General features: G+C 41.3%; 1 protein-coding gene across 1 annotated transcript in view; it reads left to right on the top strand.

Annotated features, from left to right (window-relative positions):
* The window catches only part of KIF6 (kinesin family member 6), a 338,850-nt gene that overhangs the window by 93,141 nt on the left and 217,873 nt on the right, over positions 1-27,836 (top strand). The window contains exons 6-7 of the mRNA XM_087817374.1: positions 784-913; positions 26,821-27,027. Of these exons, the coding sequence (XP_087673500.1) occupies positions 784-913; positions 26,821-27,027 (337 nt within the window). The remainder of the gene's footprint in view (positions 1-783; positions 914-26,820; positions 27,028-27,836) is intronic.

The following is a 27,836-nucleotide window of genomic DNA, read 5'->3' as shown; positions in this document are numbered from 1 at the left end:
GTATGGACAAGCCCACCCCGGGAACCGGGCTAGGACGCGCCTGGGAGGACATGGCGTTGACACTGGGATGCCCGTTAAGGCCGTTGTAATAGATGCAAGTAATTCTAGCCCCAAGGCTCTGACTAAGTATGTAATGGAAGGAAAAGGGATGTTGTAAAAGAAACAGGATCCAGAAACACATCTTATGGACATAAAAATAATAATGACAAACCAAAACTTTTATAAGACTTCTTGAGATTTTTTTATTCACGTTGCTAAGAAAACTAGACAAGGCAATGACCCCTAGAGGGGTGACAGATGCCTCGTTTTTCATCATGTTTAAGTTGCTGAGCTAACCAATTTCTGATGTCCTATAAATTGAAAGTGATATGAAATTGAACAAAAGGGGGAAAGGAGTTGAAAACTTACCTATGTAAGAAACTGAATTATGACACAGGTGGCCAAGTTTCCTGACACATAGGTAGAAGGTCATCTATTTGTATTTTTAGTTCGGTGATAATATGCATCTTAAGATGATTTAGTGATCTGATGACTGCAGAGACAGGTGGCTTTAAATTGGGAGCTTGTGACACATTTTGTAGCCCCAAAGCTACTTGATGTGCTGTCAAGGTGATGTCGGTGTTTGATGCTAGTCGAGTACTGTCTGCTGTCTCGTGTGTTATTTGATTTTATAAGTTCAAGACATCATACTATACAGCTTTTAAAAACTAAACCTGTAAAAAAAGACTTCAAGTTGTTTCCATTCTCACAGTGCCTTGCTCAGGTTGCTTCCCATTTCCCTAGGAAGGTGACAATACTGGAGGACCCTGATCAGAACATTCACCTGAAAAACCTGTCTCGTCATCAGGCGACCACGGAGGAAGAAGCTCTGAATCTGCTCTTCTTAGGAGACACCAACAGAATGATTGCAGAGGTAAGAACCTGTTCCCTGCAAGCTGGATTCGCAGGAGATATAGTGAAATTCTAGGGACAGCGACGACCTTAGAGATGGTCTCCTCTAACTCTCACGTTACAGAGCAGGAAACCCAGAGCCAGAGAAGTGAGAAGGCTTTCCCCAGATCTCAGGCGGTTAATGGGCAGGAACTAACATCTAGACTCTTAATTTTTATGTTTTTCAATTTTATACAAATTGGTTTGCAGCTAATGAATGACAACTCATTAAATGTCTTAATTATATGAATTTTTTTTGCATAATTTTGAAATTTAAAAATACACAATCCATTCTTCCTAATCTCAAATTATCCATGTGTTGGCATTTGTTTCTATATCCATATGTTTCCATGCATTCAGCGGATGGTTATTTATAAAGCATTTAGAGTAATGCAGGGAACACAGGGAGTGTCCTCTGCGTTGGCAGCTGTTGTTGGCAGATCTGGGAACCCTGCCACTGTGTGCAATATGAGTACGTTTCGCTGTAATATTTGGGACATACTTATATTATTTGTTGTTCATCTGACCTTCAGACCTAACTGGGCACCTGTATTTTACCTGGGAACCCAGGGCAGGGGCCAGGATTGCCCCGGCTTGGTCAGGAGACGCTGACCTCAGCCAGCTGCTGGCTGGAGATGGAGGGTCATGAAGCTGTCATCCCGCGACACTGCGGGGAGAGGAACGGAGCAGCGGCGGTGGTGATGGTGGTGGTGCGGGAACAGTTCCCCAAATGTGCAGCTTACTGGTAGCCCTGGCAGTGTCCTTCTCCAGCCGTGCTCCCGGATTCTCTGTCTCTGATAACAAGCAGTGTGGAGGATAGTAGGCTGGGAGGCTAAGCATGCTGAGAAAGTCTACCAACTGCCCTTTTCCTGCCCATTTCCACTCTCTGGAAGCACTACCTTAGGTCCAAGATAGATAAATGGAAACCAAATTCAGATACTGAAAAATACGGTGTTGACATGTGTTTGGGGATTGGGCCCTTACTTTTGTTGTTGGTGGTGGTGGTGTTTTTTATGGTTCTGCATCAGTACTTTTCAGTAGACTAACTTCTATAAATTGAGCTTATACGCCACATATAATAACGGACCCTTAAACTATTACTTTCATTTCAGGAGACCTTTACATAGTTTTTAATTTCAGAATATCTTGTTTGGCTGTACAAAATTGGCATTTGTGTTTTGCTTCAACATGTTGCCCGCGTGGTCATCTGGGGGGGGGTCTTATTTGTCACAATAATTACAGGTTAAGGAACAAAGGCAGATTCAGAATTAAGGAGTATGGTGATGGAAGATTTAGTATGCCCCGTTAAAAATCCTGCTCCTTCACACAGTTTAAGAAACACAGAATTTAGATAGGTCCTGCCCAGCAATGAAATGTGGAAAGAGAAGAAATACCATTGGAAAACCATGGAGAACCTACCCCTGCCCCAGTGCCAACCCTCCTCCCAAGGCGACTCCCCCGAAAGATGGCTTTGCCTGTCCTCACAACCGCGTCCCCTCGTCTGAAATGGGTTGTTGAGGCTCCTGGCCCTTAAATACCGTGACCTCTATTAGCTTAAAAGCGTGGCCATTGCTCTCTAAGTTTGTTAACTTTAGCTGACGACAACTTTTCAAAGTATTACAAAGTTTTGAGGACCTCAGGCTTCCCTTGTGCCAGCTTGTCTCATGTTCCACCGCCTTACAAAAGCGCAGCAGTCTTTCCCTATTACGTACTGAGGGGTATCTAATGACACCGTTATTAATAAGCTGAAGCCTGAAGAAGTCCAATGCAAATAGTGCTGGTGTGCATTGTGTTTCTTAATTTATTCAGCTTTCCAGTGGGAAGCCTAAGTGCTTTAAACCAAATCTAATAGGTTTTGGATGTTTCTGGGCCTGTTTTCAGTTTTCCTTTGGTAAGAATAGCTACCAGGTTATACTGAGAATCTGTTTAATAGACTTGACATTGTGGCAGATACTATATATTTATATATTATTTCAGATTCTTAGTTACAGAGGAAGCAGAGGCTCAAAGTGTCAGAACACTTGTCCAGCATCACATGACTGGTAGGTGGCAGAGCCAGGGTTCGGCTCCAGGCCTGACTGGTCCAGAGCTTGTGTTCTTTCCTTCCGCCACCTCCCACAAGTGCAGCAACCACACTGACATGTGTCAGAGTTTTCGAGTGAGGACAATTTTTTTTTTAAAAAGAAGGATAGCAAGTACTTAGCACTTCAGTTTAATCTCTTGAATTCATTGAAAGCAAATACATAAAAATATAAATGAAAAATAACTGTCAATCCCTGGGGATCGTTTATTATTCAGTCTCTAAAAAGGCATGTTTTAGATTACAACCTAGCTGTCAGAATGTAATTTGTCAGCACCGAGCAAGTTACCAGGATAGAAAGAACGCGCTATTATTTTTTTCAAAAATAAGCTTCCCAAATTCCCATTTACACAGAGACATCCAGAAGTTGTCATGGTAACCAGCAAACATTTGCAAAACAAAGTCTGCAAATGTGGGACACAAGTGGAGTGCTTTTTCCTTGCGCGGTCTCGCTCAAGCCAGCATTTTAAGGAAAAGTTATCCAGATTAGCTTCTTCCTCTCTGCGTATCCAGAGCTCTTAAATAATTTCTGTAAATCTACCAACGTTTTGAATAAGACCTGATTATATTCTGAGGGTAAATTTTTTTTTAAAGTTGAATTGCCGTGCCAAAGAGAATAAATATATTGAGAGCTGAACTGTGTGTGACCCAGTGTCAAAGCCCACAAGCAGCAAGTATGACTTTGTTATCGGAGAAATTGGGGTGTCCTCTCCCCCACCGGGTGCTGGGGGCGGGGTCCTTACAATATCTCAAGGAAAAGAGTTTTCTGAGACTCACACGGGAGGATAAGTGATTTCTATTTGTGTGGAATTACATCCCTGCGTTTCCACAGCCCCGTTCCAGTCTTTCTAGAAGAGTAGCTGGGGTTTCAGGAAAGCTGAAAGCAAAGCCAGTGCCAGGTGTCCCTTCGGTGATGCGGCCGGGTCCCCCTTAGCACCAGGCTCCCTGCAGCCTCAGCCCAGCACTGCCAGGAGGCAGGAGCGAGCCAGCCCGCAGGTCAGGAGCGTGACCCTGTTCAGGGGGTTCAATAGCCCAAATTTTGGACCCTTGCAGTGGCCACACCCGTTCTGGCCAATGACCTATCCACCCCCAGGTGTGACTGACAAGCAAGTACCTTCTCCACGGCAGCCCTACTTACTGTGCCGCGCCTGTCCCCCCTGCCGGTCCCTTCCCCCAGGATCTGCAGGGAACAGCCCACGGTCCCCTGCCGAGTGCAGAGCTGCAGCTTTCTGGCAAAGCTGCCCAAGTGACATGCATATAATGTTTGGTGTTATTAATAACTAGGCTAATTACAATGGCATCCACTTGAGACTTTTTGTCTTACAGTTAAATGTTTCTATCAATTAATCAAGGCTAATTGAACACGAGAGCCTTTGCTTGATTGTCAGTCCCGCACGGTTCCGTGGCTGGCCCCTTCGCCCGGCCCCGCCCGTGATCATGGCAGTCCGCGCCCAGGTATGGTCAGGGGACAGCCTGCGGTCGAGTGTCCGGTAGGAATCAAAAGACAGTTTCTGGCATCCCATTTCGGATCCGTGGGTTCAGGATCTCTGCAGCGGAGCCCAGGAGTGCATATTTTAGCACTTAAATGTGCTCAGGCTAAAGTTGGGGACAGTTTGGGGTTTTCCATTAAGAAGCTGTTGAAACCCACTCCCAGAAAAGTTTGTGAGCAGGTCTATGTTCTGCATCCTTGCTAGCACCACTAAATTTGAGAATTTGGCCATATATATGGCCAAATTCTCAAAACTATATATATATAGTTTTAATTTGTGTTTTTGATTACCTAATTGTTTTAATTCCTTTTTTACCGCCTGCATTTGTATCTTTGTTTATGCCTCCTATCTGCTTTCCCCCCGGCATGTTGAGTAGGTCTGGTTGACACGCTGACTTTATGAGGACCCGGATTGGGTCTTGTCCACCCTGTAACCATCGCTCCTAGGAACAGAGTCCGATACGTAGCAGCGCTCAGTAAATAATTATTGAAAATTATTGAATGAATGAACATTAAGGATGATAATTTTTTGTCTTTGTCATATATTTAGCAAATACTTTCCCCATCTTATAAATTTATTTTAGTTTTATTTTCTTCATCTGGTCAAATCAGTCTTTTCATTTTGGGGTTTCTGCTTTGGGTATCATGCTTAGACATGCAGCAGTTCACTGAGGAATGATTCCACTTGTTAGAAAGTGTTTTGTTATTTTGAGTTGAGATGTGGTGCCCCGTTGCATCCACCCCATTGTTCCCACCTTGACCTGGGACATGGAGGGGGATGGTCATCGTCAGGTAGGAGTGAATCTTATCAGAAGTTTCTGGAACATGAGGATTTTACCTGAATCTTGAAAAACAAAACAAAACTGTCCTAAGTTAACAAAATCAAGGTTCATTTTGAATCCTCTCTCTAGAAGTAGCCTCCATTGATAAAAGTGCCATTTAAATGTCCATTTTAAGACGCAATAATGTTGCTCGGAGTGGATCACGAGGCTAACTCCAGCCTCTTATACAAGCCGCTGTGGAGGAGAGGAGAGTGTCTGGGGTCCTTCCACCGAAACTTCACAGTAGTGTCTGTTGTGGGTTAAACTGTGTCTCCCTTCCCACCCCCTGCCCCAGCTCATATGCTGAAGTCCTAACCCTGTGCTTCAGAATCTGGCCTTGTTGAGAGACGGGGTCTTGACAGAGGTTATCGAGCTAAAATGAGGTCGTTAGGGTGACTGCTGAACAATACAACTGTGTCCTTGTTAAATGGGGAACCTTAGAGACAGACACTTACACGGGGCAATGCCACGTGAACAGGAAATGGGCATCCAGGAGGAGAGGGGCCCGGGCGGCTCCTTCCCTCAGTCCTCAGAACAAACAAGCAACCTGCCGACACCTCCTTTTTGGACTCCAGTCTTCAGAACTGTGGGATAATCCATTTCAGTTGTTGGAGCCACCCAGTTTGTTGTATTTTATTATGGCAGCCCTAGCAAATTAACACGGTGTCCAAATAACCTAGGTTATAATTCCTTCTATCACAGGTACCTGGTGTAGGCCTTGACCTCAGTTAATCCAGGAGCAATGCTATGCTGTACCTGTTACACAGCATTTGCTATGAAACTGCTTGGAGGGGAGCCTTGGTCAGAAAAGAGCAGTCTGAGCCATTGCTGGGCAAGCCCGGGGGCCCATGGGGGTGTCTTGCTTTCTTCCCATCTGGCTTCCTTCCCCAAGTGAGCCACCGGGTGAGCTCCTGCAGCCAGTGCCAGCGCCCGCTCTGTGGCTTCCTCTCCCCCTGCCAGGCCGTGGCGAAGGGCACGTGCTTCCGAGAGACCTGCTCTTCTCCCAGCTCCACCCCTCCCAGGGGTGTCCTTAGACACGCCACTTAACCCATCTAAAACGCGCTTTCTAACCTGTAAAATGAGCGTAATAACAGCTACCTTGTAGGATTTTAGTAAGAATTAAATTTAATGACACTTGGAAAGACCCTACAGTTCTCAGCTAGCAACTATTTAAAGACAAGACTGTTAACTGGAACATCTCTGTTCTCTCAGTGCCAGGCAACCAGGTGGTCAGTCATTAATTAACTATTTTATTGAATTGACTGGAAGAGAAATCCCTGACAATTTCAGGTGATGAGGCCCAAAATCTCAGGCCCAGAATCGAAAGTACATGAGTATAGAGCACATCACAGATAACTTGGACTCTTAAAAAACTTTGTGAGACTCCAGACCTTTTGGAAAAGTTTACCAATAATGTTTATGGGATTTCTAAATTATTTTTCCAGGAGCCATCCCAGGTCTTCTTACCTACTTCTTGGCCCAAAATAAAAGCACACTAGATTTACCTGAGTTGTGCTGATGTGCTTTGTAAGCTCTCAGAGTGTGCGCGTTCTCAGGCTTTTGGTGTGAGCTGTGTGACCTTGCGGATGTGTAAAGACAGTCAGGAGACAGGGTGTGAGTGGAGCTAGTAGGTTTGTCCAGTTACGGGAACAGCTGTCATTGGACATGTTGTCTGATAACATCAGGGTAATATAGGAAGGAAAGAGTATGTTTACTATTAGGTTGTGTTTGTTAACAACACCAGGCCTCAGTCTCCTTGTGTGGTGTGTGTGAGAAACAAGTATTTGGGTGGGAATTAGTGTTCCAGAATCACATTCCACTACACCATCAGAGGGACGCTGACCACCACATACTCACAGACTTCTCTTTGAAAGGTATATTAGTTGTAAATAATTACCAAGTTTATTCCAAGATTTGTGAACCCAGGAAGAGCAAAATACACAGCAGGCTAAATATTTTTGGCCCTGCTTTTATTATAATATGAATAGCATCTCTTATTATTAGGTCCCAATAGGCAGCTAGAAGCCTTAGCAGAAGATGTGTTAACAACTGTAACCTCTTCTTCTTGTCTATTGTATATCCTTACCAGAAGGAAACAGACTTAAACTTTGAGCACATGCTATATGCCAGGCATTTCTCTTTTTTACATTTTACATATGAGAAATACACATTTTCAAATGGTGATTCTGTGTTATAACATAGTTTGCATTCTGCTCTCATGTAATTTGATTTGTGCTATTGCATGAACCATCAGTTTTGAGATCTAAAACATTTATTAAATAAGTGAAGTGGCATGGTATAGTCATTATTAGAATGTTCAAATGTACATACCCTATGTACATGATTACAGAAACATAATCCTTTTGGCTGTAAAAACTTAGCTCTGGAGTTCCTTCTGATCTTTAAAATTCTCATTTCTGATTAAACATAGCAGAAGAAAGTAATTTTTACTCTACTCCCTATTATTGAAATTCACCAACAAGAGCAACAAAATGTGAAAAAAAGAGGGGAATGAAAGTCATCTTCAGAGAAACAAGGAAGCAGCCATAACCTCAAGCCAAGAGGAAACCTGCCAAATACTATGAAATTTGAATTATGGCGAGGGAGGGTGCTGAGAGCCAACACATATATTCTCCAACCTCAGGCAGGATACTGTTTCCCCTTTAAGAAAGGGTCACAATTTTCAAACGCAAATCTGATGATCTTTTGGTTAGAGTGATGAGATCTAAGAACATAGGCCAGTATGGGGGAGGTGTTGTACAGATATTTATTCTACACTATAAAAGGTGCATCCAAAGAAGAAATGTTAAAGACAGGCCTTTCTGTGGTCAGTGTTCTAGGCTCATTGCCAAGAAAGATGGCCTTTTTGGGTGGGGTTCAGTGAGTTTGTGACTTATGGGGTTTTACCATAACAGGCCTCTTAGTGCAAAAAAATTGAGGAAAGTATATGCTGTTAAGGCTAAGGACATAGCAGATAGGAAAAGTAGCTTAATTTTGAATATTTCCTCACCCATCCCCAAGACCACTCGTTAGAGAAAAGATAGGCATGTTGAAAGATAAAATTATCAGAAAGAAAACAGCTAAGGCCTATCCATGTATATGGAGTGTGTGGTGGAGAGGAGAGAGGGGACTAAGGTATGCATACAAGGGTGGGAAAAAGCAGGTTTACAGTTGTTCATATGGAAAATAATACAATAATTAATAAATAATAGTACAAGAATATACTCTGTTTCGTGTACTCACAACTGTAAACCTATTTTTGCCAACCCCTGTATTTTGAGACAGAGGATTTGTTCTTCATAATCACAGATGTTACCTAAGTTCATTCTTTGTTGTTGTTTTGTTTTAAAAAAATGAAGCTAAAAAATGTAGGAAGGGTCAAAGAAAAGATTACAAGACAAGAGAAGAAGATAAAAAGAAAACTTGCGGAACTCTTAAAACAAATGAAAGAGGAAAAGAAAGTTATAGAGATGAAAGTGCCATTAGAAGAAGAGGAGGGAGAGAAGGAGGGGGGGAAAGGAGAGGAAGAAATGTGGCTGAAAAATAACTAAGGATAAAGAAAGTAATGAGGAAAGTGACACTGAGAAAGACAAAGGAGAACCTAATTATACATAATTAGAAATCCTGAATAAAAGAAAGGGAACAGGAAAAGCACAGGGAGAGAGGGAAGGAGGGGGAAGAGAGAGAGGAAGAGAGAGATATCCTGAACTTTGGAAAGACTTGAATCTGCAGATGAAAAAGGCACACTGTGTCCAACAAAAAACTGAAAGAGCTCAAATCCAAGAGAAAATCTATTAAAGTTACTTAATTCCAAAGCTAAAGAATGAATCTTCTAGCTATCAAGTCAGAAAATGCAAGCCAATTGTGAGGGAAAATGAAAGAGATTGTTCTCAGGCTTTTCCATAGTAGCAAAATGGAAGCAATTCTGAAGCAAGGATGTTGTGTCCCAATAATTTTATACCCAACTAAGTTATCAATCTGTTCTTAAAAATACAAAAACATCAGAGAAATACTTTTAAGCATGTGTGAATTCAGAAAGAAAATGAACTGAGGGATTCTTTTTAAAAAATGCTTGACAGTGAAGTCTAACCAACTACAAGGTAAATCAAACTAAAGAGCTTGGGAACTGAGAAGCATTCTGGAAGGAGTGGTGAGAAACATACAATTTAATGTAATGTTAGACATAAAAAGAAACAGCTATGTAAAGTGAATATTATAAATCTCAAAAATATAAAAGGAATAGTAAATCTAACAAAAATTTAGAGTTAGAAAGGAGAGAAGAGAGTGGTGTTATATGGAGTTATAAGTGGGCTAATTTCCTTATATTTCAAAGCAAGAAATGAATAGATACTATCTAAATGTTGACCATATTATGTCAATCCAGGTCCCTTAATGTTTTCCATGAGTATTTCTTAATTCTAAAGAAATAGTTTTAGAAAAAAGATACACATATCTTACCATGGGTGGAGGATAACATTTATTTAAAGCTCACCAATTTTTTCAGAGTCATTTGTTTCTTTTTATATCTATTAAATTCAAATAAAATTTGATTTAATAATTTTCAAATATGTGCAATATGCTTTTGTTTTGGTAAAAGTACTTCTGTTTTTCTATTTGTATGCATGTATAAAGAAATGTCTAAAAAATTTTTATCAAACATTAACATTGTTATTTTGATTGGGAGATTTCTACTTTCATCTTTGCTCCTTTTGTGTTGTTTGGATTTTTAAAATAAGCGTGGTAGAAATTACCAGTGCTCACCAAAACTTCTAGTTTATTCCTTCTCACTCATGCTCCCTTGAGGACAGTTCATGTGACTTGCACTAGCCAATGAAGTGTGAGTGAATGTGAGATGTTACTTTTGCATTGAAGCTTTTAGGAACTAATGTGAGGTTCTCCTTGATCTCTTCCCCTTTTGTGGCAAACCCTGAAGCTTTATGTTGAGATGGTGGCCTCACAAGGTTGTGGCACCTCCCCCAGCCTTGCTGGCTTAGTGTCAAGAATATGGAGCAGAGCCACCATTAAATCATATTGGACAAACAACGTGAGCAAGAAAGAAACCTTTGGGATTTTAAGCCACTGAGATTAGGGTGCTATGTGTTAATTTGCTACCACAATGTAACTTGGTCTATCTTGATGAATATAATGTGTGTGTCATTTACAGTAATTCATTGTTCCTCATAAAATTCAAATGTGGCATGGCTTTTTTAGTAAGAAAACAATGTTTATGTTAGTGCTGTCTCATCTATTTTTCCAATGGGTCTGAAGCAACTTATAGTGTTAAAACATATAAATCTGGACAAAAATGTCAAGGATAACAAATTTTTAAAAAGGTAAACTTTAAAAGAAGATAGATGGATATAATAGACAACTGGAATGAGTTAATTATTGCCATTAATGACAGATTTTAACTCTGATTTTTGGGGCAGATAAGTAAAAACAAGGGAAACATTTAGGCATTTTGAATGACAGTTCTCCTTGTTCAGAGCAAGCTTACATGTATTGAACTGTAGGTAAAATATATGCAAGGATCCTGTGTGGCAAAATGGGCAATGTCATGCCTGTGACTTTGAAAGAAATGCAAGACTTTACACTTCTATCGGTCTTGTATAATATCTGAGAGCATTATATTAAATATAGTGTATTTAATTAAGTGTATTAGTCAGGTTCCAACCAGGAAAGCAAGTCACTGTATTTAAAACAAGAAAATCAATGCATGGGAGATCCAAGATGGCGGCAGATTAAGTGGAAGCTACATTGACACTCTCCTAAGACCAAACTGGAATTAAAACTAAAATACAGAAAAACCATCCTGAATAATCAACTGCAACTGCAGACGAGCTGGGGAGCACCCTCATAACCAAGGAGGAAAAGTGGAGACCACATAGAGACTGGTAGGAAGTGCAGAGGCGAGAGAGGGCTGGCTGGGCTCCCAAAGGCAGCAGCTGAAGGTCTGCAGGGATAGCTCAGCTGTTGGGGGTTCCCACTGAGGACTCTGGGGCCTAAACCCCAGGCTGGGCTTCCCAGCCAAGAGCACCAGCACTGAGAAAGGTGCCCACATAACATCTGGCTGTGAAAAGCAGCAGATTTTCTATCTGCCAGGGAGAAACATCTAGAAATGCAGGCACCCTCTTAAAGAGCCAACACACAAAGTTTTGTGTGCAGCCACTCACCTTGAGCTCCTGCAGAGGGAGGGCAGAGTGGACTAGAGCTGTGTGAGGAGAATCCAAGGGGGGCTGGGTAGGGGGACAGATCTCAGAGAGCATCCATCTGGACCTTGGTGCTTAGTCACTCCCCCATACGGCAGAGGACAATTTCTCAGCCAGACACTTACCTTCCAAGCAGCTTTTGCCTGGGGCAGGTTGGGGGGAGCAATTGTCCCACCCTGTTGGAAAACTTCTGGCCCCAACCCCTGGAATTTCTACAGCCTGAAGCTCCTTAAAAGACTGATTAACAGCCTCTGGGTACTTTGAGTCTTTGCCTGATTTGCTTCTGGACCCAGGGCTTGGAAAAGCAGACCTTGGTGCACATCTTGATCCTCTCCAAACACACCCAGCCCCAGCAGAGGAAACCAGAAGCTGTGGAGTGCGGAAAACTTCAAATAGGTTACTCAAGGCCAGTCACAAACAGCATCTGACATTGGCCTGCACGAGAGACCATCCAAAACACTAGGAGTCCTAGCAGATTTACCTAATACATAGAAATAAATCCAAACAGGCAGCCAAAATGGAGAGACAAAAAAACAAGCCCCAGATAAAAGAACAAAAGAATTCTCCAGAAGAAGAGTTAAATGAAATGGAGATAAGCAATGTATCAGATGTAGAGTTCAGAATACTGATCATAAACATGCTCAACAGCATGAAAAAATATATAGAAACTAAGAAGGAAATTAGGAATGACATAGTAGAAATGAAAAAAAATGGGAAGGAATGAAGAGCAGATTAGGAGAAGATGAGGGTGAGGATTGGATCAGAAAATTATAAGACAAGATAGAAAAAAGTCACTCAATCAGAGAATCAAAAAGAAAAAACAATTAAAAAACAGGAGGACAGTTTAAGGGAGCTGTGGGACAACATGAATGTAACAATATTCACATCATAGGAGTGTCAGAAGAGGCCAAAAGTAAACAAGAGTTAGAGAACCTGTTTGACGAAATTATGGCAGAAAACTTCCTTAACCTGATCAAGGAAAAAGTCACACAAATTCAGGAGGCACAGAGAGTCCCAAGCAAGAAGAACCCAAAGAGGCCCACTCCCAGACACATCATAATGAAAATGCCAAAAATTCAAGACAGAGAGAATATTAAAGGCAGCAAGAGAAAAGCAATCTGTTACCTACAAAAGAGCTCCCATAAGGCTGTCAGCTGATTTCTCATCAGAAACTCTACAGGCCAGAAGGAAATGGCATGAAGTATTTATCCAGCAAGGCTATCATTCAGAATAGATGGTGAAATAAAGAGCTTTCCAGACAAAAAAGGGCTAAAGGAATTTATCACCACCAAACCAGCATTGCAAGAAATGTTGTAATAAGAAGTTGAAATAGAATGAGAAACAGAGGCATAAAGAAATAAACTGGCAATAGATAGGTACCTATCAATAATAACCTGACATATAAATGAATTAAATGTCCAAGCAAAAGACATAGGGTAGATATGAATGGGTAAGAAAACAACACCCAAATATATGCTGTCTACAAGAGACCCACCTCAGAACAAAAGACTCACACAGGCTGAAAACAAACAAAAAAGCTTCTGGAGGACTTTAAAGGAGAGATCAACTGGAATATAACCATAATAGGGGACTTTTAACACCCTACTGACTTTACCAGATAGAACTTCCTGACAAAAAATCAATAAGGAAACACTGACTTTAAATGACACACTAGATCAGATGGATTTAATTGACATTTACAGAACATTCCACCCCAAAGCTGCGGAACAGGAATTCTCCTCAAATGCACATGGGACATTCTCAAAGATAGACCACATGTTAGAACACAAGACAAGTCTCTACTAGTTCAAGAAGATTGAAATCATATCAAGCATCTTCTCAGACATTTACACCATGGAATACTATGCAGCTGTGAAAATGAAGGATCCCTTACGCTTTGAGACAGCATGGTGGGACCTGGACAGTATTATGCTAAGCGAAATAAGCCAGGCAGGGAAAGACAAGTATCCCATGATCTCACTCATATGTGGAATCTAATGAACAAGGCAGCCCGGCCGGGCGTGGCTCAGCGGTTGAGCGTCGACCTAGGATCCAGGAGATCGGGGTTCGATTCCTGGTCAGGGCACATGCCCGGGTTGTGGGCTCTATCAATGACTCTCTCATCATTGATGTTTCTATCTCTCCCTCTCCCTCTCTTTTCCTCTCTCTGAAATAAATAAAGATGTTAAAAAAACACACCTACTAATGAACAAAATAAACCAATGAACAAAATAGATACAGAGACATAAAAGCATGAAACAGACTGAGGAACCTCAGAGGGAAGGCGGGGGTGGATGGGGAGAGATTAACATAAGAATTTACATGCATATATGCATAGCCCATGGACACAGACAAGAGTGGTGTGAGGGCCTGGGGGGAGGAGCATAAGGGGGAGGGGATCAATGAGAAGAAAAGGGGGACATTTAAAATACTTTCAACAATAAAAATAAATTTAAAAGAAAAGAGAAAAGAAAATCAACATGGGTAGTTTTGTCTCATGGGTGATGGGAGAATCTGAGAAGGCAGACAGGACGCTGATACAGCGCGAAGGTTACCAACAACAGGAAGCCACTGTGCCAGGCAGGTCTCAGCTAGTAGGAGCCACTGGCAGGAGATGGGGGGGTGCAGAAGAGGAAAGCAGAGTATTTCTCCCTCTCTCTGTCTTCCCAGTTGGATGTCTACTAACAGGGGTCTTGGGGAAATTCTGCCTTTAGAGCTCAGCATCTCTGTGGTGTAGAGCAAAGGAGAGGAAAAGAAACTAAGAACTCAGATCAATTGCTTTTAGCTTATCTTACAAATCAGGAATATACATGTAGGAAGCTGGCAGGAAATCAATTGTGGGTATAGTTTTAAGCACAGAAGCTATTTTTATAGTATTTCCTACTGATATTTTTATTTTGGGGCAGCTGACTTTTGTATCTATTCCTTGTATTGGTGTCAAACCAGGAGAGAGGAGACAGGGGTCTTATCAGCCACCAAAAGCCTTCAACAAGTAACTTGATCATGTTTAGGGTTTGCCATTTGGAGTCTTGCCAGTTCTAACAGCAAGGAATTTTTGTGGCCACAGAGAGAACTGTGAATTTTCAAACTGTGGAGAAAATAGTGTGGGCCTATAAAACGCAGTGAAATGTTATGGCGAGTACCAGGCATCTGTGCTTCCAGAGTTCTTCCTTCAGCATCTCTGCTGTTGAGTGACATGGTGCCCAAGTCCGTGCCTGTTGCTGATCTTGACATTCAAACTCAGAGATCGTGGTGAGAGCTATTACCATCCATTTGACAGGATCAACTTCTTTCATAAGAATAAAAGTTTTAAAATGTATACCTGAATTTTGCTTGGTGTCTATACACAGGGTAGTAAAGAGTATTTTCAGTTTACCTATAATCTGAAAGTAATTAGTATGTGTTTTTTTAAAAAGGCTTTTCCTTAAAGACAGTTTACGTGAACTGCTGTAAGTTCCTGAGAAGATCATTAGACTTTTTAGCCCCATAACAGCTCTGTTCCAGTGATGTGTGTGGTCAGACTTGGAAACTGTTAAGCCAGACTGAATTTTAAAAGGAAGAGAAAAGGGGAAAAAAGTTAAATTCAATTTAAAAAGGGAAAATAGATATGCTAGGCAGCTGGCTTAGTTACTGCCATTGAGCACTAAACTTAGCCATGATCATTCTTGCAGTCAGGCATAAAGGGGGTGGGGGGACTATCTGGGATCATGGAGTTTCTGTCGTTCAGAGACCAATTCTTTATGCTGATGATGCGATGACATCCAGTTCCAGGATGACAGACGGGTGATAACATAACTCTGATTGGAGATAGAGGTACAATTCCTTTACAGTTGGCCATATGTGCCAGCTTTGGCATGCTTAGATTTTCTATATAAATGTGTTTGACTTTGGTTTTTCCCAGATCCTGAGAAACAGCCCACAGGGAAGCAATCTTCTGAGTTCTGACATCAGCAGAAGAGCCATCACTAACTCTGACATTCAGTGTTCCCAAAATTATTGTCAGCTAATCAATCTTTGAGGACGTAAAAAATCAAAAAATCCATCAAACTGATTCCAGACTTATTAGGAGATATATAGCATAATAAACGATAGTAGGATGTCCTTAATCGAAAGGTGAATCATAATTGCTAGAACATTCTTGCTATACATTCCAGATTGCTCCAAAGCTTACTGTTATTTATTTATCTTTATTGTTAAAAATATTACAGATGTCCCCTTTTCCCCCATTACCCCCTGCCCCCCTGCCCCCCCCCCCCCCCCCCCCCGCCCCGGCCTTCACCACACTGTTGTCTGTGACCATGGGTTATGCATAAATGCATGTAAGCTCTTTGGTTAATCTTTCCCCACCCACCCACCCACCCACCCCCGACTTCCCTCTGAGATTCATCAGTCTGTTCTTTTAAATTTTAAACAGAATCATGTGCCTGGTCTATTTTTCTCTTTTACAAACTACTTTGACAACATGCTAGAAATCCTTCAGCCAGGGAAAATGATTTCGATTACTTGTTTAACAGCCTGGTGTCTTGTACAGAGGCAAGTCAGAAAGGGAGATGAGCAGCTTAGGATCACTGATTTCAACAGAGGGCTATCTCACCGGCGGCATTTTGCTGCTAGACAGCGTTCTGAAACCATCTCAAAGAGACCAAGGCAGGTGTTCTAGGGCCGCAGGCTAGACCAGCAGGTCTGCCAGGCCCCGCTGTTCCAGGCTGAGTCAGAGAACGTGAGGCGCAGCCCACTTACTGTGCGAAGAGCTAGACAGGGAATTATTTATCCAGTGTGGGGAGGCCTAGGTAATCCTGAGTTGAGCGTGAGTTTTTACCTGAACCGCTAGGATATCAGCCTGGAGAACACATGGAGGTCTGTACTTTGAGTCTTCGATTCGGGTCGAGCAGATGAGGTGACCAGGCCAGCTGGGACAGGCAGGCTGGAGAGGGCGATCGGAGTGGAGAGCTGGGTGGACAGCTGGGCTCTGGACTCTGGCTGCTGCTGCTGGGCTGGGCTGGTTTCCTTTAAAGGGTCTCAAGTGTATACGTTGTGTGCTCCTGTTCAGTCTAAGAGATTTTCTTAGCCTAACCTGTTCTAGATTAGTGGAAATTCTTGTGGAGATATTTCACTCTGAAATAGCAGTGATTAAAAAAAAAGACTTTGGTATATAAGAATAGAATATAAGGTAAAGTTATGGCAAGAAATAAACAAGTATTTAAAAGATCCTAGAATATCTTATATTATAAAGAGAGTATGTAGCTCACTGAAGGCTGTATTAAAGATAATCATTTTTGAAGTTCCTGAAAACATGTGAGATTAAAAGTAGAAAAATTGTTACAAAAATCATGAGTACATTATGTAGACACAAAAACCATATTTTACTTATCAATTCCTGGCTCTGCAATCAAATTTCCAATCTTGAAGATGGTCACCCCCCTACACACAGCATCATGGATATTTTAAGAAGTGAAAATTTTAAATGGATCCTAGTTGAATGGCCAATAAAATCACAGAATATGAGGGTTGGCTGTTGTGCATCTGCGGAACCCCAAAGGGAGGAGGAATGAACGGCCTTTGGAAATGGTTATTAGTCTTACCCAATCCTATTGTTATCCTGTTTCTTTTTAAATTTCTGTTTTAGCCTAGGAGTGCTTCCTGCTCAGTAGAAAATGATTTTGTCCTATGAAATGTGAGACTTTTTACCATATAAAATAGCTTCTGAGAGTGGAAGCCCCGCCCATGGGCCAGTGGCCTGAAGGGCTGTGGGAGTAGCTTTAGCCTTAAGTACAAGCTTGTGCTGTTTCCTCAGTTTAACTCTGTATTATGAAAAGTATTACTACTGTACAACCACACTGCTCCTCCAAGCCCCTTCTGTGTAGCTAGTTTGAAGCCACCATAGTCTGCGAGGGTCGTTATTGAGTCACCTTTTATAGTCCGCACCACTCTCTGCATTGCACGGAGTGGGCTGGCCTCCGCTCACTCACTTGTAGCCCAGTGGATCACACCATCATGGCCAACTGTAGCAAACTGTCCATTACAATGACCTTTTAAAAATTGATGGACATTTAAAAATCCATTTGGAACAATCCATTCTTTTGACTTTTCTAGAGTTTGGATATTAATGGTCCTCTACTCTGTGCACATATGTCAAAGGGCCTTTCTGAACATAATATCTAATGCCAACTGAGAAGAGTCCAAGGGAATTCACGAAGATAAATAAATTTCGAGTAGGATTATTTTGGGAGGAGGAAGAGGGCATTCCTTCCCAGTAAGCAATACTAGGCAATATTTGACCAGAAAGAGGGCATTCTGCGCAAGATAAAGGGTAGTTGAAGACATGGAGGGCAGTGGTTAAGCGCTCTGGTATTAGGCACAACGAATAGTTGAAGTCCAAGGTAGGTTAGAGAGGTTTCAGTCAATCCAGCTATTTGAAACAATTGTAATTTTTAGACTCAAATGAATTATATTCCATGCACTCAAAGAGCCCGCAGATGCAGGCTCCGAATTATTTGCAGATTTTTAGAAATTACGAAACATGCCATAGAGTCTAGAAAACTAGAAATGAGCAAGAGCCAACACGTTAACACATATATTTGAACACTGTTGTTATGTTACGTTATGTTATGTTATGTTATGTTTTATGTTATGTTGTTATGTTATGTTATGTTGTTATGTTTTCTGTTATGTTATGTTATGTTATGTTATATTATGTTATGTTATGATATTATGCTAGGGTTACAATGATGAAGAAGACTCAGCCCCTGCCCTCGAGGAGCTCGGAGCCCTGGCGGGAGGAGGAAGTGGGGGAGCTTTGTAGAGGAGGTGACCTTCAGATGGACCCTGAGTGAGAAGTAAAGGACTTTGCTGCACTGGAGATGAGAAAGGGGAAAGACTAACTTGCATTGACCATAGACTGCAGATATGACAAATCTACAAGGGACCCAGTGAGCCTAGGTTTTTAGATTTCTGCCCCATAAATAAAAGTCACCTATTCTCAACTTTCCAAAAAAGTAAACACATTTGGAAAGGACAAGTTAATTTTATTGATACTAAGCCCTAAGAAAGAGATCTGAAAAACAGGTTATTAAATAATAGCCAATAAGCAATTAGGGAAGAGTCAGCACATGAATTGATTCATTGAAACTAATTTCATTCACTTTTCTGATAGGGTTATAAAAATTCACAGGTCAAGTGAATTCATTTTATTTCATGAAGTCTCCCAAAATACCCTCAGGGACACAAAGAGGAGCTGAAGGTACACAAAAGTATTTGGATTAAATCCAATTTGAAAACACCCATAACTGTCACCTAGCAGAGTGGAGAGCGGTGGTGTCCTGACGGAATGTCATTTGCCCTCCTTGGTGTCCCGCACGTCATCTGGGTGAAACTACACAAGATACGTTCATTCATTCATAGCACTAAATTGAAAACAGATCAAGATCTGGGATTATACCAACGGATTGTAATGTTGGGGTGAAAACTCGTCAAACGCAGTCATCAAATGTGTGTGTGTGAGTGTTTTCCACAGAAATCCCATGGCATGGGTAAAAGGCTGGGCAAATGTGGGATAATGCTTCAGGTGCTGTTTACTGGCAGCACCGGGTTTAGATGGCCCAGATTCCAGTGTCTTCTGTGGTTAGGACACTTTTGAAAGGATGTATTCAATTCAGAGTGTGAAAGTGCCACATTTAAAAAAGAGCTTGATAAACAGTTGCATCAGCCGGTAGAAGAAACTAGAGCTGTTTAGTCTTAGGGAGCATGTCAGTCTAACCCCGGGATATAGGTCGGATTGACATAATCAAGTAAGTCTTTTAAAAGTAGTCCTCTGCCTGCAAGGTAGAGAGCAACTGAAGGAGACCAGAGTCGAGATGTGGAGACTATAAGAGAACGTAGTAACCCAGGTGAAAGGTAAAGGACATTTAGGGACGGACAGAAGTGAAGGTAAATCCAACAGGAATAGGACAGATTGGGTACCCGTTCGTGGGACACAGGCTGAAGGAAAGCGATGGGCTTGCTTTGGGGAAATATTTCGGTCCAGATGTTGGTAAGGCATTTTAGTGACAGTCACCAGTCAAGCTCCTAGGCATTCTAACCTGGAGAACAGAAAAATTGTGTTTGGAAGTAAGGATATGGAGGCACCTGAATAGAGTGACTATCAACAGTGATGGACATTTATATGCCCTTTTCAGTTCATGGGCCACTTCAGCGCTCAGTAACTCAGTTGCTATTTAGTACAGTTATTTGCAGCGAAGAAGTCTCTTTATGGCATTACAAAGCTATGAAAACTGAAGTTACTTTCTGTAAATTTGCTTAAGATTTCAACACCAGTAAGTGATGGAACCAGATTTAACATGAGGTCATTCAGTACCAAATGCCAAGGGTTTTTTTTTTCCTTTTTTAAAAAAAATTAAATTATACTTGACATACAATATTATATTAGTTTCGGATGTACAGCATAGCAACTCAACATTTATCTACCTTACCAAGTGATCACCATGAGTCCCGCACTCTCTGTCACCATGCAGAGTTATTATGATATTGCTGACATTCCCTGGGCATTACATTCCATACTTGTGGCTTATTTTATAACTGAGAGTTTATACTTCTAAATCCCCTTTCCCTTTGGGTCCACCCCCCCTCCCTTCTGGTGATCATCAGTTTGTTACCTCTGTCTGAGTTTGTTTCTGTTTCATTTTATTAATTTGTTTTGTTTTTTAGAATTCACACAGAAGTGAAATCATACAGCATTGGTCTTTGCCTGATTTATTCTATAGGATGATACGCTCCAGGTTCATCCGTGTTGTCCCAATGACAAGATTTCCTTTTTTATGGCTGAGTAGTATTCCATTGCATCTATATTTTTCCTTTATCCAGTCATCTATCGATAAACACTTGGGTTGCTTCCATGTCTTGGCCATTTAAACAGTGAAAATCAAAAGCCCAAAGAGGAGCCACACACGCCTGCCAGAACGGCCGCCGTCCACAGTGCAGCACAGGGCACGTGTCGGCGAGGACGCGGGCAACGGGGACACTCGCACTCTGTTGGGCTGTCAACTAGTCCAGCCACCGTGGAAAGCAATACTGCGGAGGTTCCTCAGAATTGAAATAGGACTACGCATAACCCAGCAACTCCTCTTCTGGGTATTTATCCGAAGGAAACAAAAGCACTCATTTGAAAAGCTGTACGCACCCCCGTGTTCATTGCAAATACTGAGATTTTTGGTGTGTGATTTTTTAACTCCACTAAGGGCCTATCCGGTGAGAATTGGAACAACAGAAGGAAGAGTTCCCCAAGGAAAGAAACGTGTTGACCGTAGCTTGGAGCATGTCTATTTTAGGGACCGGAGAGAAAAGGGCCCAGTAAAGGGAAAGGGGACAGAAGGCTGCTGGGGTGTTTGACTCTGGACAGCAGGGAGTAGGCGTGGAGAGCTCCTGGGGGAGGGAGTGCGGCCTGCTTAGGTGTTGGGGGGCTTGGGGGGCTCCGGATGCTCGGTGCTGGGTTTGCCTTTTTCTCACCACTGCCTCTCATTTTACACATTTTGTCTTTAGCACTTGAGCTATATTGTAGATTCCTTGAGGGCAAGGTCCCCATCTTATTTTCCCTCGGGTCTCTGCACTGCCTAACACAGAGCTGTACACATGGACTGACATGAAATGCGAAAGCTCCCTGCGTGGGGAAGATTAATCATCACTCGAATTTTTCCAAAGGCACAGTCTCTAGTGCCAAGAGCACATTTGTTTAAAATGTGCGCTGAAATTTGAATGAATCTGCCTAAATGGTGCCATCTGTTCTTAGGCAGTTTCAGAAATGCTTTAATACAATTTTACCTTTAAAAGGACAAGCGCCCATGAGACATCAAGACGTCCTTAAATAAACACAGGGCAGACACCCACACATTCAATCATACTTAAACGGCTACACGTAAAGAATGTTTTCTGAGGTTTAAGAAAATTTTAGCTAAGAGGACACCAACTCCTACTTCATGCAGAAAATATTTATGAGAAGTTACAAAATTGTAGACATGGACTCCTACAGCATATCCCGGCATTTTAATTACAGACTCCAGAAAGACAATGTAATTGATGTGAAGCTCACGTTGCTTTGAAATGGGTACACTCTCCCAGTGTTCACTAATGGCCTGCATTTTACTGCGACTTCAGGATATCAGTTGAGAAGCCGAAGGCAGCTGTTGGGGGCAGGCACTATGGTTTTCGTTTATATCGATCGTCAACTTGACTTTCATTACAGTGCTGTAGGATTTATTGTCGTGTGAATGTAACAGTGAAATGAAACCCATGTTTAAGTTCTGCAAATAACTTACAGTCACTTCCAAAACACCTCAACTTAGGTTCTAAATTTGAGTTTGCGGTTTTACATGCACAGTTATTTGCTGATCCACTTTAGCAAAATCACACACTGGCCAGGCCGGGTATAATTATTGTGGCAACAAGTAATGGGTCAAATTTTCAGCCTATTTAACTCACTAGCTACATCATCATCACCAAAACTATGCCAGTATTTTGACATATGTGCATTTTGCTCATTGGCGTAAGTCACTGATAGTGTGTATCGAGAATGTATATTTACAGACAGAATTTCTGGTTGAAAGAGCATCTAAGCATGTTAACCTAGCTGCACACATGTGCATCCATATGGAGAGTCTTTGGTTAAATTCCATTCTGCAAAAGTGGAGCTCTGAAAACTCATATGAACATTCATCTGGGATATTTTTAGATAATTTTATTTTTAGATGATTTTGGGTATCAGAATTTGCTTAAGATAATTTTTTTTATCTTTATTGTTGAAAGTATTACAGATGATGCCCCTCTTTTCCCCCCACTGGCCCCCTCCACCCGGATCCCGCCCCCCCAGGCCTCCCTCACCCTGTTGTCTGTGTCCATGGGTTATGCATATATGCATATAAGTTCTTTAATCTCTTCCCGCCCCCGTCCCCCCTTCCCTCTGAGATTCGTCAGTCTATTTCATGTTTCCATGCCTCTGGTTCTATTTTATTCAGTAATTTTTTTCATTAGATTCCTTGTTCATTTATTTTGATTTTAGATTCAAATGTTGATAGCAATGTATTTATTGCCATTTTACTGTTCATATTTTTTTATCTTTTTTCTTCTTCTTCTTAAAGAAGACCCTTCAACATTTCATGTAATACTGGTCTGGTGGTGATAAACTCCTTTAGCTTTTCCTTGTCTGGGAAGCTCTTTATCTGACCTTCAGCTCTAAATGATAGCTTTGCTGGGTAGAGTGATCTTGGTTGTAGGTTCTTGCTTTTCATCACTTTGAATATTTCGTGCCAGTCCCTGCAGAGTTTCTGTTGAGAAATCAGCTGACAGTCTCACGGGTGCTCCCTTGTAGGTAACTAATTGCTTTTCTCTTGCTGCTTTTAAGATTCTCTTTGTCTTTAACCTTTGGCATTTTAATTATGATGTGTCTTGGTGTGGGTCTCTTTGGGTTTCTCTTGTTTGGGACTCTGCACTTCCTGGACTTATAATTCTTTTTCTTTTACCAGATATGGGAAGTAACTCATACGAACATTCATTTGGTATATTTTTAGATGTTTTTGGATATCAGAATTTTGCTTCCAATAATTTTTAAATAAAAGTAGTATAAAGTTGAAGTCCCCTTGTCAGCTTTTCACTTCTGCCCCTCACAAAGGCAACCACTATCAACTTGCCATACCCTTCCAGTCCGTATCATCTTTTCCATCACCATTTATCCCCTCTATGTCCGTGCCTACCTCCACCTCCCCGCCAAGTCACCATACTGTTGTGCATGTCCATGAGTGGTCTCTCTCTCTCTCTCTTCTTCCATTTTTGCTCAATCCCTCTACCCCTCCCCACATTCCCTCTCCCACCAGAGCTGTCAGTCTGCTCACTATCTGAGAGTCTGTTTCTATTTTGCTTGGTAGTTCAGTTTGTTCATTAAATTCCACATATGAGTGAAATCATATGGTACTTGTCTTTCTCTGACTGGCTTATTTCACTTAGCACAATGTTCTCCATGTCCATCCATGCCATCTCAAAGGGTAAAATTTTCTTCCATTTTATGTTAGAGTAGTATTCTATTCTATATACGTACCACAGCTTTTATATCCACTCATTTACTGATGGGCACTTGGGCTACTTCCAAACCTTGGCTACTGTAAATAATGCCCCAATGAACACAGGGGTACATGTATTCTTTCAAATTACTGTTTCAGGTTCCTTCAGATAAATTCCAAGAAGTGGGATCACTGGGTCATAAGGCAGCTCCATTTTTAATTTTTTGAGGAAACTCCATACTGTTTTCCACAGTGGCTGCACCAACCTGCATTCCCACCAACAATGCACAAGGATTCCCTTTTCTCCATATTTTTATTTTTTTAATGACCTAAGTTATAGCACCATGGATAAATATTTCTAGATCACATATTACATTTTTAATTATATAGGATCTGTCATAGCATTCATATCACTTTTTAGCTTGCTATTTTTCCTCAGCCTTCTATTTTAGAAATTAATCTAGGTCAATCTATCCAAAAGTTGCTTCATTTTAATGTCTCTGTGGTTTGAATTATCCCAGTTTATTCATCTTTTAAACCAGAGATGTCCCCCCTCTTTCTCTGTCCTGGTGTATCTGCCCCAGATTTCTCTTAGGAAATATACCTAGTAGTCTATTTATGGGTTGTGGATTATAAGCCTTTGCAACTTTACCACGTATTATCAAATTGCTCTCAAAAGAGGTTCTTAATTTATATTCCCACCAGCAGCAGTAAAAGTTACCATTTATTTATATTCTTACAAACACTTTTGTTTTAAAGTTTTTTGCCAGTATGATGGATATGAATGAAATAGTTTATTGTTACATCTCTATTTTGGCCTAATTATTTGTGAGTTTAAACATTTAAAAAAATACTTATTGACCATTTTCAGGTTTACGCTTTATGGGTTGCCTGTTCAAATCCTTTGCTCATTTTTCTCTGAGGCTTTGTCTTTTTTCTTATTGATTTGTGGGAGTTATTTATTTCCAATATTAATCTTTTGTCAGCCATATTGTTAGGGGCAGAGATGATGATCGTGCTCTTTTGACGGTGATTGCTAGCTATAGTTATAAGAAATATTGCCTGGCCGGGCATGGCTCAGCGGTTGAGCACCAACCTAGGATCCAGGAGGTTGGGGTTCGATTCCCAGTCAGGGCACATGCCCGGGTTGCAGAATCCATCCCCAGTAGGGGGCGTGCAGGAGGCAGCCGATCAATGACTCTCTCATCACTGATGTTTCTCTCTCTCTCCCTCTCCCTTCCTCTCTCTGAAATCAATAAAGACATTTAAAAAAAAAAAAAAGAAATATTAATCATGTTCTGTTAACTGTGACTGTTCTGTTCGAATTAGAAAAAGCACTTTCTAACCTGGCTGGGAGCTGTACTCCCCGGGACATGGGAATTACCTTTGGAATGCGGTCCCGTCTCCTTTTCAGAGAACCACATATCATCATGGAAAGATTAATCGCCATGTTCCCCAAACAGTGGAATCCTGGAGGCACCCGCCCTTTGCAACCCCCAGCCCACCTTGCCTACTTCCCTGTGCCTGTAATTCCTACTTTCCCATGTAATCTTTGTCCTACCCAATATAAGCAGCTGGCTATTGGGGGGTGGCAGAGCAGATTTTCATGGATGACCTGCTGCTCTCCCATACTGCTGGCAATATTGGAATAAACGCTTATACATGATTCAACCCTGTCTCTGCTTAATTGGCTCAAGTGGTGACAGGCAGCCTGGACTCATTGCTATCCTGTTTCAATATGTCTTGCAAATATCTTCTTTCAACCTTTAAACTTTGTGGTGGATTTTATCACACAGAAGTTTGGATTATTAGATCAAATATTTTAAATCAATTTATTTTTTTATTTTATGCCTTATCATAAAATATCCATTACTACCTTGAGTTGATTACAATATTCTACCATATTTTCTTATGTTAATGTCAAAGTTGTATTATTTTATACATAAGTCTTTAATCATTCTGGAATTTATTTGTGTGTATATAGTATGAGGAACTATCTAAATGTATGTTTATCAAGATGGATGGCCAGTTATTCCAGCACCATTTGTTGACTAGCCATCCTTTCTCACGGTGGCGTGATGTCACCTCTATCCTGCAGAATTCCTACGTGAACGGAGAATGTTTCCCTGACCTCGTGTCATTACCTGTTCCTGTGCCAGAACCTCTCTGTTTTAACTATGATGGCATCATGATATACTGTGATATATAGCAGGGCACATCTCCCTTCCTGGTTCTTCCTTCACATAATTATTTTTTGTTATTTTTCAATATTTTCTGTTCCACCTGATTTTTAGAATAAATTAGTTTGTTCTGTTCCAGAAACAAAACCTGTGGCATTTCTTATTTCAACTGCATGGAATATGTAGGTTAATATAGAGACATTAACATATAGATTAATTTTGTTTTCTCACCCATGAAACAGTATTTTAGTATCTAGCACACCATTTATTCAGGTTTTATTTTTGTGTCTTTCATATAATTTTGTCTTTTTCCCTACAAATTACACATTTTATAGGATTAATCCCTTATTATTTCATCGTCTTTGTGCCATTATGATAATACTTCCTGATTGCTGCTGGGTCATTAGAGCCTCATTGATTTTGCATTTTAATCTTGCACCCAGCACCCCTGCTAAACATTGTAGGTCTTAACACTTTGTTTGCAGATGCTCTTGCATTTTCTGTGTAGACCACCATTTTTCCTGTATATAATGTCACATTCTCTCTTATTTTCCTGTCACTATGCCTTGCATTTCTTTTTGTTGTTTATTACATTGGCTGGGACCTCCGGTTCAGTGTTAGGTGGTAGCAGTGATGCTGGGCATCTTTGTCTGTGGGTTGTGTTTACAGTTGCGTAATGAACCCATGATAGCCACCCATTCTCACCGTTTTCCCATGATAGCCAGAGTGAGCATTTCAGTATGGCCATCCAAGGTTAAGGTATGAACTGTGGTCGTGTAATGAAATAAAATGATCGTATTAGTAAGAGGACCCAAGCTTTACCACCCTTGAACTCCTTTCTTAAGTTCTGAATTAACCCATCCACACCTGTTACCAGGCATCCAAGATGGAATACAGTGAAGGTAATTCGCCTTAAGGGTCTCAGATACGAGTATTTTGTTGTTGTTTTTCCATTTGACAGTGTTGGCTTCATGGCAAATGTTTTACGGGAAATATAAATTTATATCTGCTGATATTCTTCAACATTCCTCACTGTTCACACTCTTTGTTTTGAAATTTCTTTTTTGTAGACTCCTATGAACCAAGCTTCAACTCGTTCCCACTGCATTTTCACTGTTCATTTGTCAAGCAAAGAACCAGGCTCTGCAACTGTCCGACATGCCAAACTTCACCTGGTGGACCTGGCGGGCTCCGAGCGAGTCGCCAAGACTGGAGTAGGGGGCCTGCTTCTAACAGAGGCCAAGTATATCAACCTGTCTCTGCATTACTTAGAACAGGTAAAGTGGGCAGAATGGGCTGTAACTGTACCTACCACTTGTTGACCGTGTATTTTGCATCTGGGGTTCTCCTGACATTTTTGTTTTGTTTTGCTTTGTTTCTTTGCTTTTTTTACTGTGGTGAAATATACATAGCATAAACGCTCCCTTTTAATAATTGTTTTAATCCTTCCTGAGGATATGTTTATTGATTTGGAGAGAGAGAGAAAAAGACAGAGAGACATCCATGAAACAGAGAAACATCAATCGATTGCCTCTGGTATGTACCCCAACTGGGGATTGAACCCCAAATCTGGATATGTGCCCTGACCAGGGATCGAACCTGCAACCTTTCAGTGCTGAACGATGCCCAGCCAACTGAGCCACCCAGGTCAGGGCTATTTTTAATTTATGAATTGGATTTTGAGGGCAGAGAAAGCTCATCCGAATTTATCTAAATAAACCTTCCAGAAAAACATTCTCATGTCTAAAATGAGTGAACCGAATGAGATTTCTCAGATTCCTTTCAGCTCTGCGAGTATTAGTGCTGTGACTTGAATGTTAAAGACGGCTGCTACTTCCAAATTCAGAAAAGAAGAGAAACCTGACCACAGACTGGAGTGGGGGAGTGCAGAGCACCTTGGCAAGGCAGAAGGACTTGTTAATGAGTTATTGGAGCCTAAAATATTTGCGAGGAAAAAAACCAACCTTTTTAACTGCCTAACAAACCCTGTTGAGACTGATGTTGTTTTGGTGTTAGATGCTTTGTAATGGTCAAGTTGGTTGAAAGAGCGCTTGAAGGGAAACCTAGGGAGCTCTGTCTGAACAAG

The sequence above is a fragment of the Miniopterus natalensis genome, chromosome 5 (genome assembly GCF_054644295.1).
Source record: "Miniopterus natalensis isolate mMinNat1 chromosome 5, mMinNat1.hap1, whole genome shotgun sequence".
Classification (NCBI taxonomy): domain Eukaryota; kingdom Metazoa; phylum Chordata; class Mammalia; order Chiroptera; family Miniopteridae; genus Miniopterus; species Miniopterus natalensis.
The sequence above is the reverse complement of the archived record's forward strand: the minus strand, read 5'-3'. Positions and strand labels throughout refer to the sequence as shown.